Raw genomic sequence first — 15,197 nt, 5'->3', positions numbered from 1 at the left:
TCTATTTTGGATGCTGGCTCACTGTCATGACTCCCTGAGACAAGTCAGGGTAAAATAAATCAGTCAATAATATGTGGAAAATAATTATTTATTTTAAAAATGTATATAAATTTGTAAAAAAAAATAAATAAATACCTAGGGGTTGGGACTCCCCCAAAAAGTTTGATTTTAAGGGCCGCAGCATTACTAAGAGTATAGGGAAGCTGAAAACCACCTAGTAACACTTCATTGTTTCATTAATATATTCTCATGTGTTTATATATATATATATGTGACAGATGTGTAGCTACTCGCCTGAATTTGTATGTTCAGTTGTCTTCAAACTTATTGAAAGATTAGGTAACACTGGCAGTGGATGAGAATGTATCAAAAGTTATACGTGGTCTCTTTTTTCCCTATAACTAGTACTACGTTACATAGCTCTGGATAACTTCTTAATATTAACTTCTAAATTATTTAGCTTCACAAAATTGTTTGTTTTTTTTCAAAGGTTTCTTCATCTTTGCATTTGTTCTTGCAAGTTGCTGGATAGCTTTAGGCATTTCAGCCTTTCAGTTGATAATGAAAAAGAGAATCAGTCACTGGTGACAACTGTCAAAGATATGCAACCAGTGGGGATCAAAGTAGAAACTGGTTTATTTTAAAGGATATCAAGCCAGAGAGGTTGGAACATTGTACAGCAATTAATTGTTAATTGTTCTTAATTGTTGTTATTGTACTACCTAAAAACAATGTAAAACAAAAAATAAATATTAATATAAAAGAACAGAGGAATAGGTAAATAGAAATGTGCTTGTTTTTAAAACATTGCTCAAATTATTGTACATGTTCTTGTATCCATCTAAATGTTTGTCATTTAAAGATGTTAATTTCTTTACAGTTGAAGATTATGGCAATATGTGGGTGACCTGATAGTGATGAATTATGGAGTCAAATGAAGAAAAACACAAACATTGTGATGGTAAGTGAAAATTTTGTTTTTTAATTAACCAAAACCTTTCATCCATTACTTGCATATAAAACAGTGCTATCTGTGTTGAAATGAAAATAGTGAGCGTCAACCATAATTCAGAAATCTGTAGTCAGGTCAAAACTTATGGAGCTGTCAATCGGTTTATTTACACGGTCATACACTACAAAAATAGTACACAACTAAAATAATCAAAACGGCTGCTCTCCTCATCTTCATCGGGCATCAAAGACAACCACTGAAATCAAAGAGTCAAGGAAGTGTAGAGGTGTTATAACACTCAGTTCATACATATTATTTATAAAAACATTTTGCCATCACATAATATTACATTTAAAGGATACATCTCTTTGTCCTCTTCTTGTACATGATCCTGTAACCGCACTCTCTGCATCGGATTGGATCACGGGCCTTAATTTCATTTTCAGTGTGACACTCTGCAAATACAGACAGAAACAATATTACAAAAACAATTAACTTTATGAGCTGGACAATAATTTGCCAAATGTTAGCTTATCAGTATTAGAGTATAGCATTTTGAAGCAGTTAATATTTTACTTTTCATTCACAAACCTGTTGAATCTGTAAGCTAAATGCACTGTTTGTTGTTCAAAATGAAGATTTTATTGAAAAGAAGTAGTTTATCTTTTGACTCTTAGGATCTATTTTGTGGTATCCTGTAATTCAGTTTAGTCTGGGCACAGCTATATGACTTAACACTAATAATGATAAAAATAAACTAAATTCATTAATTGAATAAAACCATACTATTGGGACTTAATGGTATTCATTCCTAAACTGAGGCACTTAAAGTTACATAATAATTATTTCAAAATGCAGCAGCAGTACTAACAGTAACGTTGCTACTGTTGACTCAGCTCGAAAAGAACTGTGTGTAATTATATAGTATACGGTAACAGAAATAGTTATGGGAGTACTAGCAGTGGTAAAAAATGTAAAAGCAGTAGCAGTTGTGACAGTCGTAGGAGTTGCATTACAGCACAAAATAAGGGCTGGTAAATTAGCATCGTTAGCAGTAGTACAACTGTAGTAGCTAACGGTTCCCTCAACACAAGCAAAAGTTGGATTTTACCTCCACATATGTAGATCATAGGCTGCTGTTTGGGTGGTTGCAGATCTTTCTGAGGATCCATTTTTGTTTCTAAAAAAGAAGACAGCAGAAGCAATCACAAAGTGTCGTTATAGCATGCTAACACATTAACAGCATGGTGGTACCGACAGTTAGCCCAAACAATCTCAACTGGTGGGTATAGTGAACCGCAAAGGGCTTTCAGAAATTGTAAATAATTTATAATCTTAGTAAAAATAAAATACACAAGAGGACGAACGATAAAATAAGAGACATCTCACCGCTTTAATTCGCTTAATGATCGCTGTTTACCTCTCTTTTCACATCACACACACACACTGCTGCCTGTGCGCATGCGTACAACCACCGTCGTGCACCTCAAAGCAAAGCGGTTCGTGATTGGTCAGAAGATATGTCATATGGTGCTTTTGCGCCCATACAGACTAATGTAGATAATCTGAGAATAAAATAGATTAAATCATGTTTGTGATGTATTTGTTCTACATTGTTCATTGTTTCTAAGCATATAAGGGGCTGTTCTTTATTTATCAAAGGAGGGGGGTGGCTGGGGGTGACTTCTTTTGTTCGTCTGTTTTGTCTTAATTAGGCATTTCAAATCAATTTATAAATTAAATAAAAATAATATAATAAATAATAATTCATTTCATTAATATTCCCACCAGGTTTGGAGGGCATGTTTTCTTTAAAAATCGGGCAATTAATAATAATAATAATAATAATAATAATAATAATAATAATAATACAGCCATTTAAAGTTGTATGCCCCTCCCTTGAGCCAAAACAAACAAAAAAAGCACAACTCCCATCCCATGCAAAGTTTTTTGACATGCCTCTTCCTTTATGCAGCACCCCTCTCATAAATAACGATTGGTCCCAGCAAATTTGAAGGCAAGTTTTATTTGTATAGCACGTTCCATACAACAGGACAATTTAAAGTGCTTTACAAAGCGATAAGATATAAACGTAATAAAGGATACAGATTTTAAAAAAGAGTAAAGAGATAAGATATGAGATGTCTCTAAATAATTTACAATTTTAAATGAAAGAATTAAAAAAACCAAACGTGCAGACAAGAGGTGCAAAGCAATCAAGTACAATAAAATCCTTAATTTAATCATCCCTCATATCCATAGGGTCCTTGGGAGGGTGGGGTGGGTGTGTGGTGGGTGGTGTAAAGAGGGTAGGGTTGTTGGTGCTGTTTGCAAATTTTTATTTATTATATTCATTATTTTTTCTTTGAACTACTGACCTGTTTATAGGCTGACCAATGCAATGATTTTCTTTTAGTTGTATTGTTATTTTTCTTCTTTAATTTTGCTGCTGTTTTTCTATGCTTTGTCTAGGCTATTTATTGCATTCTGACCTATGAACATGTAACCTCACCAACACAATCAATTGTATCTAAAATATCATAATAAAAACAATGATCGCAAAAGAGAGGTGCAAAGCTAAAAAGATTGTAGCAGTAAAATTAACAAAATACAGCCTTTTAAGGTTGTATACCCTTCCCTCATCCAAAATAATAATAAAAAAAAACATTCCACATACCTTCCCGTTTTTGCAGCACCCCCTCCCCTCTCACACCTAACGCACAGTCCCTAAATCTAGAGGTTATGTTTTCGTTTTGCACGCCGGTCCAACAGGGGCGCTGTATCCCCAAACTGTCCACCATCTGACGGACACTCAGCTGGCCCTCCACTAGTTTTTGACAACAACGACTCTGTCGACAATGTTCACATCTTGACTATCGGCCTCAAAATTGCCATAACTTGCTGTTAGTCCGTTGCTTTTTTATTATTTGACGTTAAACACGATGGAGCCGTCTGCGCCCAAAAGGTTGGTGTACTTTCGACTGGTTTAAAACGTGCTTGTAAGCTATTAACTAGCTAGCTCAAAGGCTAACGTAGGCGGTAGCTCTCGGTCAGCTAGCTGATGCTAACTTAGTTAGCTTCGACAGTTTTTCTGTCAAACTTTCCACTCACTAAAGACGAGTTAGTGATTTTAGAGGTCATTCTACTTCAAAATTACTGGTCTGGTGTTAAAACTGCTAGTTTCTTTCCAATCAGTTTCACTGTTGAGTAACTGTGTTATTTCATAAGTACCTTTTGTAACATTTTGATCTGACGTAATGTTACATTAATATTTGGCCATTAACTGCATAATACAAGTTTAATAATTGTGTTTAAGTTGTAACAATTTCACACAGCGCTGTAAAGCAAATGAGTATCCTTTGCATCCATTTGATTAATTGCCATGGTGATTCGTGTGGTCGTCTTGCCAACTTGACATCACAGGAGCTCATTTCTTTGAAGATCATTCATTACCTGAGGTGGAGAAACAGCTTTGCGATGCAGCGTTATACACAACAGTACAGTCACTCAGGTCTATGTGTAAGCTTTCCTAACCATGCATTTTCATTTAATTATTATTATTATTATAACTATTATTATTATAATTGTTCAGCTATGATGTACTCACTAAGGGCTGCATTTTCATTATATGTTAATCTTTTTTTTAATAATCATATTGATTTTCTATTATTGAGGACTTCACAGGGTTCGTTTTGTCCAAAACCCAATTATATAACATTATGTAAATGACGATAGTGTTAAAAACAGAAATGCATTAAATTATCACACTTGAGAAACTGGAAACGGGCTAATACAAGCAAATTCGTTTGACACTTCAACTACAATATTCATTTTTGGTTGAATTTGTTACATTTTTTAAAAATAAATCCATTGATTGCCTACATGATTAACAATAAACTTTCAGGACAGATTCTTGAAAAACTGTACTGAACTATTTTCTTTGTACTTTACAAATGCTCTGCTGTGAACTTTTTCACATCCCCATATTAAAGGGGAACTATGCCAATTTTCAAAATACATACATGTTATTCCAGTGGTCAAAGATAGTCTAAAAAATAGAATTGTACATGAACATCTCTCTCCTAAATCCAAAAGCTAGAGTGCTAAAATTAAAATTTGTGATGTCACAACGTCTGGAGCTGCTCCATAGATGATGAATAGTGAAAAATGTTTTAGGGGACACCGAGAGGGGAAATGCTCTGAGTGTATGAGCACATTTTCTGCTTTAGAACTAAAACACCACACTAAAATAAAACTCAATTTGGTATTAAAAGAAAACAAGAAATCTTCGTGTCACGCTCCCATTCACTGTCTATGGAGCGAATCCAGACTTTATACTCTATAACATAACAAATTTTAGACTAACTTCTCTGGTTTCTGGCTTTTAGAGAGAGTAGTTCATGTTCCCAAATATTGATTGAACTTTCCAAGGTCATGGGAATGATGTATTAGAGTTTTTATAGTAGGTGGTGTGTCCCCCTTTAATTTTTTTGTCACATCATCTTGCTCAAAAATTATGAGCCTATTCTGAAACAGTTACTTCTTTCATGTATGCACCTAAAACCAAACCAAGGTTTATTGTAAGAGAAAATAATGCAAAATAGTGCAATAAAATAATTCCTTTTGCGATTCTGATTCAATGTAAGGTATAAAAATGTCAAATTTATCTGACTGAGGTGAGTGAAATTAATGTCTCTATCTCCTTGCCATTCACCCACATCACTTTTCAAAGACTAACTTATGTCACCTGAAATAACCCAAAATATCTCTGCTTAATAACCAGTATAAATGAGACCATTGAACTGTTTGTTAAAAGTGACCACATGAAAAAAACTTTCAGGTCACTTACATATTCTAACACCTAATTCAGCTGATGTCTATAGCTGAATGCGAAGGTGTGAGAATCCCCTGTAACTTTGATTTTAGGTGCCTCTATGCTAGAGTGTTTTAGTTTGGTTTCACTACTTGTTTTACCAACGTTATCCTTAACTTGTTCCATTTTTTTCCAGCAAGCTGAAAAAGCTGAGTGAAGACAGTTTGACCAAACAACCAGAGGAAGTGTTTGATGTTTTAGAGAAACTCGGGGAAGGGTAAGATGTTTTGTCATGACTAACTGTTTCCACTTGTGTGCCACTGACTGAAACTATTTTAAGTCCATTAGACCAAGTGTGCTTTTTAAGATCATTCTCCTTTGTTGTCAAATGCATTCATTTCTTAATAATAATATCATTATTATAAAATGCTCTCTGGACATATTTTAACTTTTATGTGTGTGTTAAGTTCCTATGGCAGCGTGTTCAAAGCCATCCACAAGGAGTCGGGCCAGGTGGTGGCCATCAAGCAGGTTCCTGTGGAGTCAGATCTGCAGGAGATCATCAAGGAGATTTCCATCATGCAGCAGTGTGACAGGTCAGAGGAGAACACAGCTCTCCCCAGACCTCCAAATTCCTGACATAAATTAGACTTAAATATCATTTTGGTCCTCAAAACTTCAAATTTGCTGTCAGTAGTTCACTTTGCTCTAAATGAGATGTTTAATTTAACAGTAGTAGTCAGCTGCTGCAGCCTGCACAGCTCTCTGATGTCGTGATTTACACGTTTTTTCACTTCTGCTGTTTTTGTTCTAAACAAGACTTCTCTTTTGATAACCACTCTGTTTTACGTTTCTTCCCTAGCCCTTACGTAGTGAAGTACTATGGCAGCTACTTCAAGAATACAGACTTGTGGATTGTCATGGAGTACTGTGGGGCCGGCTCCGTGTCTGACATTATCAGACTGCGCAACAAGACGGTGGGTGCTCAACCAAATTGTCAGTGGTTCACAACTGATCAGAGGTTATATTTGTGTTTTATAGTTTATTTAGAGCAAATTGTTTATAATATGTAGTCTGATAAATTTTGTCCAAGAGATTGACATTAACAAGAAGTTGTTTTTAGTACCTAGGAGGGTGAAAAGCCTCAATGTCACGATGACTATCCTAGCTGTTACACAGTTCTTACCAAACTTTTTGAACAGTTGTGCACAACAAATTCTGAAAGGATCGATTTCTGAGTACGCCTTTGGCTATAACACTGGCACAACAATTTTATTAATTCTCAGAGTTCATTTAGCCATGTAGTAAGAGAAAAAGTGTCCTGGTTGACAGTGTGTGTGACAGCTGATTACATAAAAAAAAAACCCAATAGGTCACACTCATGTTACATCCCTGCATCAAATCTTTGTTTACTCCTGCATTTTCTTTTCCATCTCTTTGTGCTGTTGTTCCTTTGACCATCAGCTGACAGAGGATGAGATTGCCACTATCCTGAAGTCGACACTGAAGGGTCTTGAATACCTTCACTTCATGAGGAAGATCCATCGGGACATTAAGGCGGGAAACATCCTCCTCAACACTGAGGGACACGCCAAACTGGCAGACTTCGGAGTCGCTGGACAGCTAACGGTAACATTACAGCAGTTTGAGGGTTTGTCCAACTGATGGCAAAGTGAATGTTCTCATCTAACTTCCACTGATAGTGCATGATCTTTCACTAATTTAAAAACTGATTTTCAAGTTCATAATGATGATACCAGCATTTTTTTTTCTGAAGGACACCATGGCAAAGAGAAACACTGTGATTGGCACTCCGTTCTGGATGGCCCCAGAGGTGATCCAGGAGATCGGCTACAACTGTGTGGCGGACATCTGGTCCCTGGGCATCACATCCATAGAGATGGCAGAGGGCAAACCTCCCTATGCTGACATCCATCCCATGAGAGTGAGTGTAAACATAGTTTGATGTAGTAGGTGCCTAAACCCAACCACTTCGCTCTGAAGCAGGGGTTGGTTAGAAGTTTTGATTTGAGGTACCTAAAGAATCAACTGACATGATTCTTAATTTAGGGCTTGCCACGGTCATGGAAAGCTGGTGAAGTCATGAACTTCCACATTTTTTTTTTCAGAACAGAAAAAATCCTTTAATTCATTAAATACTTCAAAGGTTCAGAAAATCACAAGGAGTTTTTTGCTTGTCATGAAATTGTTACTGTAATCTTAAATGTGACGTAGCGCTAATAAGTTGTGACGTTTTATTTACCATCATGGTAAATTAACTGCTCTGAATGTAGAGCGTGGTAGTTCAAAGGTACGGAGCATTATCTTTTTAAAGAAATGTATCAACAGGCAAATCAAACTGTTGGCTGTCACTTCCCCACTGTGAAAGCACTACTGCTCCGTGTTCATGGACAGCTTATATTAATACAGTTAACATTTGGAGTAAATGTACTATACAGTTTTGTTTGTTATTTAAGTTACATTATTCATGGATATTTCATTATAGGTCCTTGAAAAGTCATGGAAAAGTGTTGAGGTGTCATCCATCAAAATGTGTTGCAATCCTTTTCAATGAATCTTTCCACCTGACTTTTTTCTGCTTTCCTCCAGGCGATCTTCATGATCCCCACCAACCCTCCTCCGACATTCAGAAAGCCAGAGCTTTGGTCAGATGACTTCACAGACTTTGTCAAGAAGTGTCTGGTGAAGAATCCAGAGCAGAGAGCAACTGCCACACAGCTCCTACAGGTTGGAAGAAGGACACACACTCACACACAGATTAAAACTTGTACAAGCAGAGCATAAACGCCCGGGTGTATACACTCAGAGAAACTCTGATGTAGTGCATTATAAGTGTATGCAAGAGTTGAACAAAGTAACATTGATGTTCAATTTGTGTATACACTGTGACACAAAACACTTTTATTTTTTTGTTCTTGTGAATGTCCAGCACCCGTTTATCAGCCAGGCCAAGCCGGTCACGATTCTGAGAGACCTGATAACCGAGGCCATGGAGATGAAAGCCAAGAGGCAGCAGGAGCAGCAGAGAGAGCTGGAGGAGGAGGACGACAACTCTGTGCGTATGCTGAGATCTTAATAGTAAACTTGACTGGGTTTGACGGCTCTTTGTTCATGCTATATGACCGAATGTCCTCCAGGAGGAGGAGACGGAGGTTGACTCTCACACCATGGTGAAGTCGGGCTCAGAGGGCGCAGGAACCATGCGGGCTACGAGCACCATGAGTGATGGGGCACAGACCATGATTGAACACGGCAGCACCATGCTGGAGTCGGACCTGGGTACTATGGTCATCAACAGTGATGATGATGAAGAGGAGGAGGAGGACCAGGGATCCATGAGGAGTGAGAGCACACACACACACACACACACACACACACACAAATGTTGATCCAGTTATGTGGAGAATAGTGATCAAAATTCAAGTGTAATCATCACTTACCACTATCATAAAACAAGAGTTTCCTCCAAATCTCACATTTCAGGTGATGAAAGTTAATTGAAGGCTTGAACTAACAGGAGAGTGTCAATGTTGTGGCTTTGGTCTGTGACATTGTCATACAGGAGTTCTAATTAAAGACACTAATTAATCAAAAGTTGAAGCACGACCCTGTTCCTCCTCCACAGGACACGCCACCCCCCAGCAGCCGATACGTCCATCCTTCATGGACTACTTTGACAAGCAGGACTCTAACAAGGCCGCCCAGCAGCAGGAAAACTACAACCACAACCAGCCACAGGAGCAGCCTGGCTACCACATCCAGTCCAAGAACGTCTTCCCCGACAACTGGAAGGTGCCTCAGGACGGAGACTTTGACTTTGTGAGTAACATCTTCCTTGAGCATGTGATGGCACTGCTGTAATTAAAGAGGTTATTTAGAAGTATTTTTTCTTCCACCAAAATCACACAATAACACAAAATAACTGATTGAACGGCACTAAATCAGCAGAACCCAGGCTCTCTGAGGTAAAATGATTGTTTTTGTCAAAGTGACTTTGAAGAGAGAGTACATAAAGGCTTCAGCTCCCCATCTGAGAGCAATGAAAATATTCTAAATATAGCACAAACTTGAACTGATATTGATTTTTTTAAAGTGGCTAAAACATGTTTTGCTGCTGCCACTGTCCACAGCAGTACCTTGTAGCTCTTGCTGTTTGTTCATGCTAATTTAGCAGAGGGAGCAGGAGAAGAGCAGCTCACAGCGATGGTCCCTCTGTCAAACGGCAGCAACTGCTGATTGTCGGTGAACAGCTGTTGTACACCCTACCATCACAAATAAATTCTAATTCTGAGGGAAACACTGAATGGTTATAATAACAGGATCCAAATCTGAGACAAAATCACAGTTTTTTAAAAAAAATTCACTTGCCCCCACAATTTCAATGTGGGGGCAATTTCAAGTCATGCATTACATTTTTTTTAAAAAGCTGCCATTAAATCCAGCACTTCGGGCCGAAACAAACCCAAAAAGCAACAGTAAAATTCTTGAGGGATTGCAATATACAGCAGCGCCTCACAGCTTAAAAATAGCAAAACAGAAGCTGCTCTTACAATATTATCCTCAACAGGACACTAAACATGACTCATCTCATCTCTGTTGCTGTTTGTCTGTGTTTCCATATGTGTGCTGTCGTCCAGCTGAAGAATTTGGACTTTGAGGAGCTGCAGATGCGCCTGACTGCCTTGGATCCCATGATGGAGCGAGAGATTGAGGAGCTCAGGCAGCGCTACACCGCCAAAAGGCAGCCCATTCTGGATGCCATGGATGCCAAGAAGAGGCGACAACAGAATTTCTGAGCCCCCCTCCCTCTAGTCTCCCAAAACCACCATCACCGCAAAACTTACGTCCTATTGACTCAGAGGAACTAAGATGACCGTAGTGTCCTTGTTGGAAGCCCACTGCTGTTCTGACTGCTAACTGGCCTCTGAATGAAGTAGGATGCTTTCTTTGCATCCATTTTGGCTCCTGGAATCTTCACTCGTCTGCCTTGTTTCTACATAATGTCGAGATGCTGTACCTCCAGTTTAGATCTTGTCTCTTTGTCTTTGGTTCCTGTAAAGTTGGTTTACCATGAATGATGCTCAGGACTGCAGCCAAAGAGAACTGAGGCCTGGATATGAGACATCTGAAAGTCACATTGTGAATTACCCCTTTTCCAAATGAAATGAAGTTTCCTGTCACACAGAAAAAAACCCTGGGAATCCCCGTTAGCACATAAAGGAGCCAGTCATCTGGCAGTAGCAGCAGGATAACCACAGCGGTCGATGACGAGTGGTCGTCTTTTCCTCAGACTTTTTCAGTGTAAATGTAACATAGAGCGTAGTTTGGAAATACCTGCAACTCAAAGCTGTGGAGGCTTGTCCATGACCAAAGACAATCAAGGTGAAGTTGAGAATGCCTTAAAATATTTGAAACCTGGTTTTAAAGTAAGCAATGTAAAAAAAAAACAACAAAAAAACAACAACAACAACAAAAAACAACCAAGTCGCCAGGTGGTTGAATCCATTTCTGCACTTGAAGATGTGTTGGAAGTGGACTGTGGAAAGCAGCAAGAATGGACAGAAATGATGGAAATCATGTGGGTGGTGAAGAACGTACTGTGCATGTTTTCATGGCGGACCAGAAAATTCTAAACTTATTTCATTCGTCTTAATTATCATTGACTTAATGATAAGTTTTTGAGTCTGATGTTCTGGACTCCTTTTAATCATCCAGTGCACTGTCTACATTTACTCCATGCATCGTAGTGCCTCATAACACACCTGTCCCACTTCCTCGCTGCTCTTCATGGACTTGAAAGGAGCTTTTAATTGACAAAATGATCCACCGTACTCAAATTAAAACCAGAGTTGGCACCAATATTCATTCCCAAGTTAAAAAAAAAACAAAACAGATTTCCATACAAGTGAAAGCATTCCAAAATACTGTATGACTCTTATTTTAATGTCCCTACAAACGTCCTGCAGATTTCTTTCAAGGTTCTTCTGATTATGTTTTCTGTAACTGTTCAACACTATGATTTACTTCAAATATGATTTTCTAGAACATTTCAACTAGATGTTGAAGTATTTTGTATGCAAAGCTGTGAAAAGGCATAACAGTAACATTTTGCAAATTTGCGAGTCCAAGGATAGTGAAGTAAAAGCCTCTGATTGGCTTACCTTGACATCCGCTCTAATCCTAACCAATCCCACTCCATTTGCCAAAACCTAACCAATCCAACCAACAAAGGCAATGCGCATTAGCCAATTATAGGGAGAATAGGGTCTGTCATTCCTTTATTGTCTTAGGATAGTCAAATTTGCTTACAGTTCAGCACTCAGTGAGGGAACACCAAGTCACCGGGCACAGCTAATCCTGTAAACTGGCACATTTTCAAGCCTTCTTCATCAAATAGCTTGTATCAGGTTGAGCAGAAACCTTCATACAAAATGATAAAAGTAGCTAAAAAATAAACAATGAATACATACAAATAAAAAAAGGGCTATCTCAAATTAATTTTAACATATCTACTAAAATTTACACAAAACTGTTACATTGTTTCTTAAACAAAGGTCGAGTGTGTAGGATTTAGTGGCAACGTGGTGAGGTTGCAGAGCGTGTGCTAAGCATGTAGGAGAACTACAGTGGTTGATGAGAAAATGCAAGGGGTCCTTTATACACAGAGGTCAAAATATAGGGGCGCTAAAATACCCTTTTCATGCTGCCTTTGCATTTTTACACAGAACCAAACAACATTGATTTTAGACAGCATACTGGCACAGTGGAATCAAAAGAGAAGTGAGGGGCATGACATATAACAACAGCGTTGGCCTGTAGTGTAATATATAATACGTGCAGCACTTTATGAACAATAATAATCATTTGCCATCTTTGTTACATGGCGGCTGATCTCATCCTCTGCTCACAAGGTTTAGGAGTTCCCGCACCTCATTGTTTTTGCAATTTGGAGACACTTTTGGTTGCTATTCTTCTGATCTGATAACTAACTACTTGCAGCTACTGCCTTGTTTATACAGACTTTGTTTTTTTGGCGCTGTTGCCAGCTTAAAGGTGAGACAACTCTCCCACCATTTCACGACTGTACCTTTTATACAAACAGCGAGGTCGGACAATGCCGTGAAATTCCGGTCTTGAAGACGCTTTTAAAAAGGGCAAGTGTTTGTGTGCTATTGTAGAACAACATGGCGGACTGTGTGGAGGAGGATTTGCTCTGTATGTAGAGATAAACAGCTTATTGTAAGGTAAAGACAACAACAAAACAAAACAATTTCTTAGTTTCAGGTGATTATACACAAATAAATACATAGTTAAGCAAATTTGTATTCCATTTCTGCCAAAACATACCCCTAAATCCTGCACACTTGGCCTGTAAGGAATATCAAACTGGTTCATGTCATGCGTTTATCCTAAAAAAATATAAATATTGGCTGTTATCAGATTGCCAGCTCTCAAATATTGATTTCATTGTGAGCCTCAAAAATCCAATGTCAACTGGGTTTTATATCACCAGTGTGAATGTTTAAGTGAAATCTCTTTCTACTCCTACTTCATGAGGGAAACAAACTGCTGTTTTGTGGTCGTAGTTTAGTTTGGACTCATTGATTTTACGCATGTGCTAATAATGACCCTTTGAATGAGTTTTGACTGTCTTAAATTGCGGGTACAATAGATCTGCAGGTATCTGTTACCGATGAATGTCAATATGCAGTGTTGACGGTTCAGCCCACACTTACTGCATATTAGTTGACATTTTGCGAATACCATAATCTTATGAATAGACCTGTTACACTCTTACACTCTCATCTGACGGACAGTGTGGCCAAAATGAGCTGACATATTGAAACACCAAATTTCAATCAGTTTTGTCTCAGCTTTTGAATAATCATGTCTGTATGTTTGTGTGATTTTTTTTTTTTTAACCTTTTCTTTCACAGAAATCATTAACATTCTTGTCATGAATTGTTTTCATATATTAAGTCGGCAGTGCATTGGCAACTTACACACAAGCATTCACAATTTATTTATTAAATGTGTTTAAAACGTATTTCTTTGTGACACTGGTTTAAATATGGTAGCTGATTTGGCTGTTTATATTTCTGCCCTTTGTCAAATATATGTGGCTTGATTTCTGCGTGTTCTAGACTATGCATGTTTATAATTATGTTTGCTATTTAGTGGAATGCTATTGTAGTAACTGTACAGGTGACAGCACTGTTAATATGAAAGCTGGATTTTCAGCTTTAACAGAAATTATTTGCTCTGTACAATTAAAAAGCCCCATTTGAAATGATGTGACAATGACATTGCGGAGAATCTGCCATAATATGTATAGTAAAATCTGAAATCACTATTTGATATATAGCTATTTGATTTTGGTCTCATTTATTTTACTGTTATTTCTGCTATATAATGACTTAAGGGTGTAGAGTGGAATGTAAGCATATATGTTTGAACCACCTAATTTATTATCTTTTGTTTGTAATACTTTATTTTGAAGAGGTGCAAGAAATAATAAAAACTTATAGTTAACCATGACTGTGCTTTGATCTTATCTCTGGGTTTATAAAAGGACACATGAACCTCCAGGTCAAAAACCATCATGAGTTAGCACCTGTCGTACCGTAAGTCTTCTACTATTGACGCTGCTTTCATAAGCAGAATCACAATGTTTGTTTTCAGTAAGTTCTGTGTAGAAAATCCCAGAATCACATGCATGAAATCAAATGGCGATCAGCAACTGCTGCGTCAGTTGTTTAGTTTTTAGCCACTTAAAAAAAAAAGGTTCATCTTAAAAAAATTCATAGCAGTTTAAGTGTACACTATATTTAGAATGTTTTTACCACTGTACCTTGCTGTTTGACAGCCTTTCCCAACCGAAAGCTGAAGCCATAAAATAAGCCAATAAAAGAAATTTTGTCATTGGAGTCCATTGACAAATTTTTTTTTTTTTTTTTGCTTGCTTGTCCGCTGCTGCATTGATTGGTTCGTTTTTTGTGTCATTGTGTAATTTTGATGAATCCGAACTAACCTTTTAAAACACCAAAGTCACACAATAACACAAACAAGCTGACTGATTTAGGCAGCAGGAGGTCAGAGGCTTTTGTGTTCTGTCAGCTACAATTCATGTTTTTGTCAAAGCAGTCTGGTGGCTTTGGAAGCGGGTGAAATAACGGCTTCAGTTGCCTGTTGGAAAGGGCTGTCAGGCAGCAAAGGTAAAGCAGTGATTGTGTTAGAGTGTAAGGCAAGAAATATTCTAAATATAGCATACGCCAACATTATTAAGGTGGCTAAATATTATTTTGCTGCGGGAAGAAGAAGCTCCTTCAAAAATACAAACCAGAATGTTTTGTATTGACGCTGCCAACTTTCTAACAGAAGAAAAAGAGATAAATGCTGAAATAAATGTGT

At 37.7% G+C, this 15,197-nt stretch overlaps 1 protein-coding gene across 1 annotated transcript; it reads left to right on the top strand.

The window, feature by feature from the left end:
• The first annotated feature begins 3,763 nt into the window (after window positions 1-3,763).
• stk3 (serine/threonine kinase 3 (STE20 homolog, yeast)) lies at window positions 3,764-14,324 on the top strand. Its single transcript, XM_042506032.1, has 11 exons — window positions 3,764-3,917; window positions 5,962-6,042; window positions 6,233-6,361; window positions 6,628-6,742; window positions 7,230-7,394; window positions 7,543-7,710; window positions 8,376-8,513; window positions 8,716-8,841; window positions 8,924-9,128; window positions 9,412-9,605; window positions 10,424-14,324. Exons 1-11 carry the CDS (start codon window positions 3,895-3,897, stop codon window positions 10,580-10,582), a joined length of 1,503 nt encoding a protein of 500 aa, XP_042361966.1. The 5' UTR covers window positions 3,764-3,894; the 3' UTR covers window positions 10,583-14,324.
• The last annotated feature ends 873 nt before the right edge of the window (window positions 14,325-15,197 follow it).

The sequence above is a fragment of the Plectropomus leopardus genome, chromosome 18, assembly GCF_008729295.1.
Source record: "Plectropomus leopardus isolate mb chromosome 18, YSFRI_Pleo_2.0, whole genome shotgun sequence".
In the NCBI taxonomy this organism is placed as follows: domain Eukaryota; kingdom Metazoa; phylum Chordata; class Actinopteri; order Perciformes; family Serranidae; genus Plectropomus; species Plectropomus leopardus.
This window is presented reverse-complemented; position numbering and strand designations above follow the sequence as displayed.

What these genes read in the sequence shown, in the direction of transcription:
- stk3 (XM_042506032.1), top strand. Translation starts at nt 3,895, where the DNA reads ATGGAGCCGTCTGCGCCCAAAAG. An exon ending in TCAGACTGCGCAACAAGACG is followed by an intron (nt 6,743 to 7,229) that starts GTGGGTGCTCAA and finishes TTTGACCATCAG; the next exon opens with CTGACAGAGGATGAGATTGC. An exon ending in CTGACATCCATCCCATGAGA is followed by an intron (nt 7,711 to 8,375) that starts GTGAGTGTAAAC and finishes GCTTTCCTCCAG; the next exon opens with GCGATCTTCATGATCCCCAC.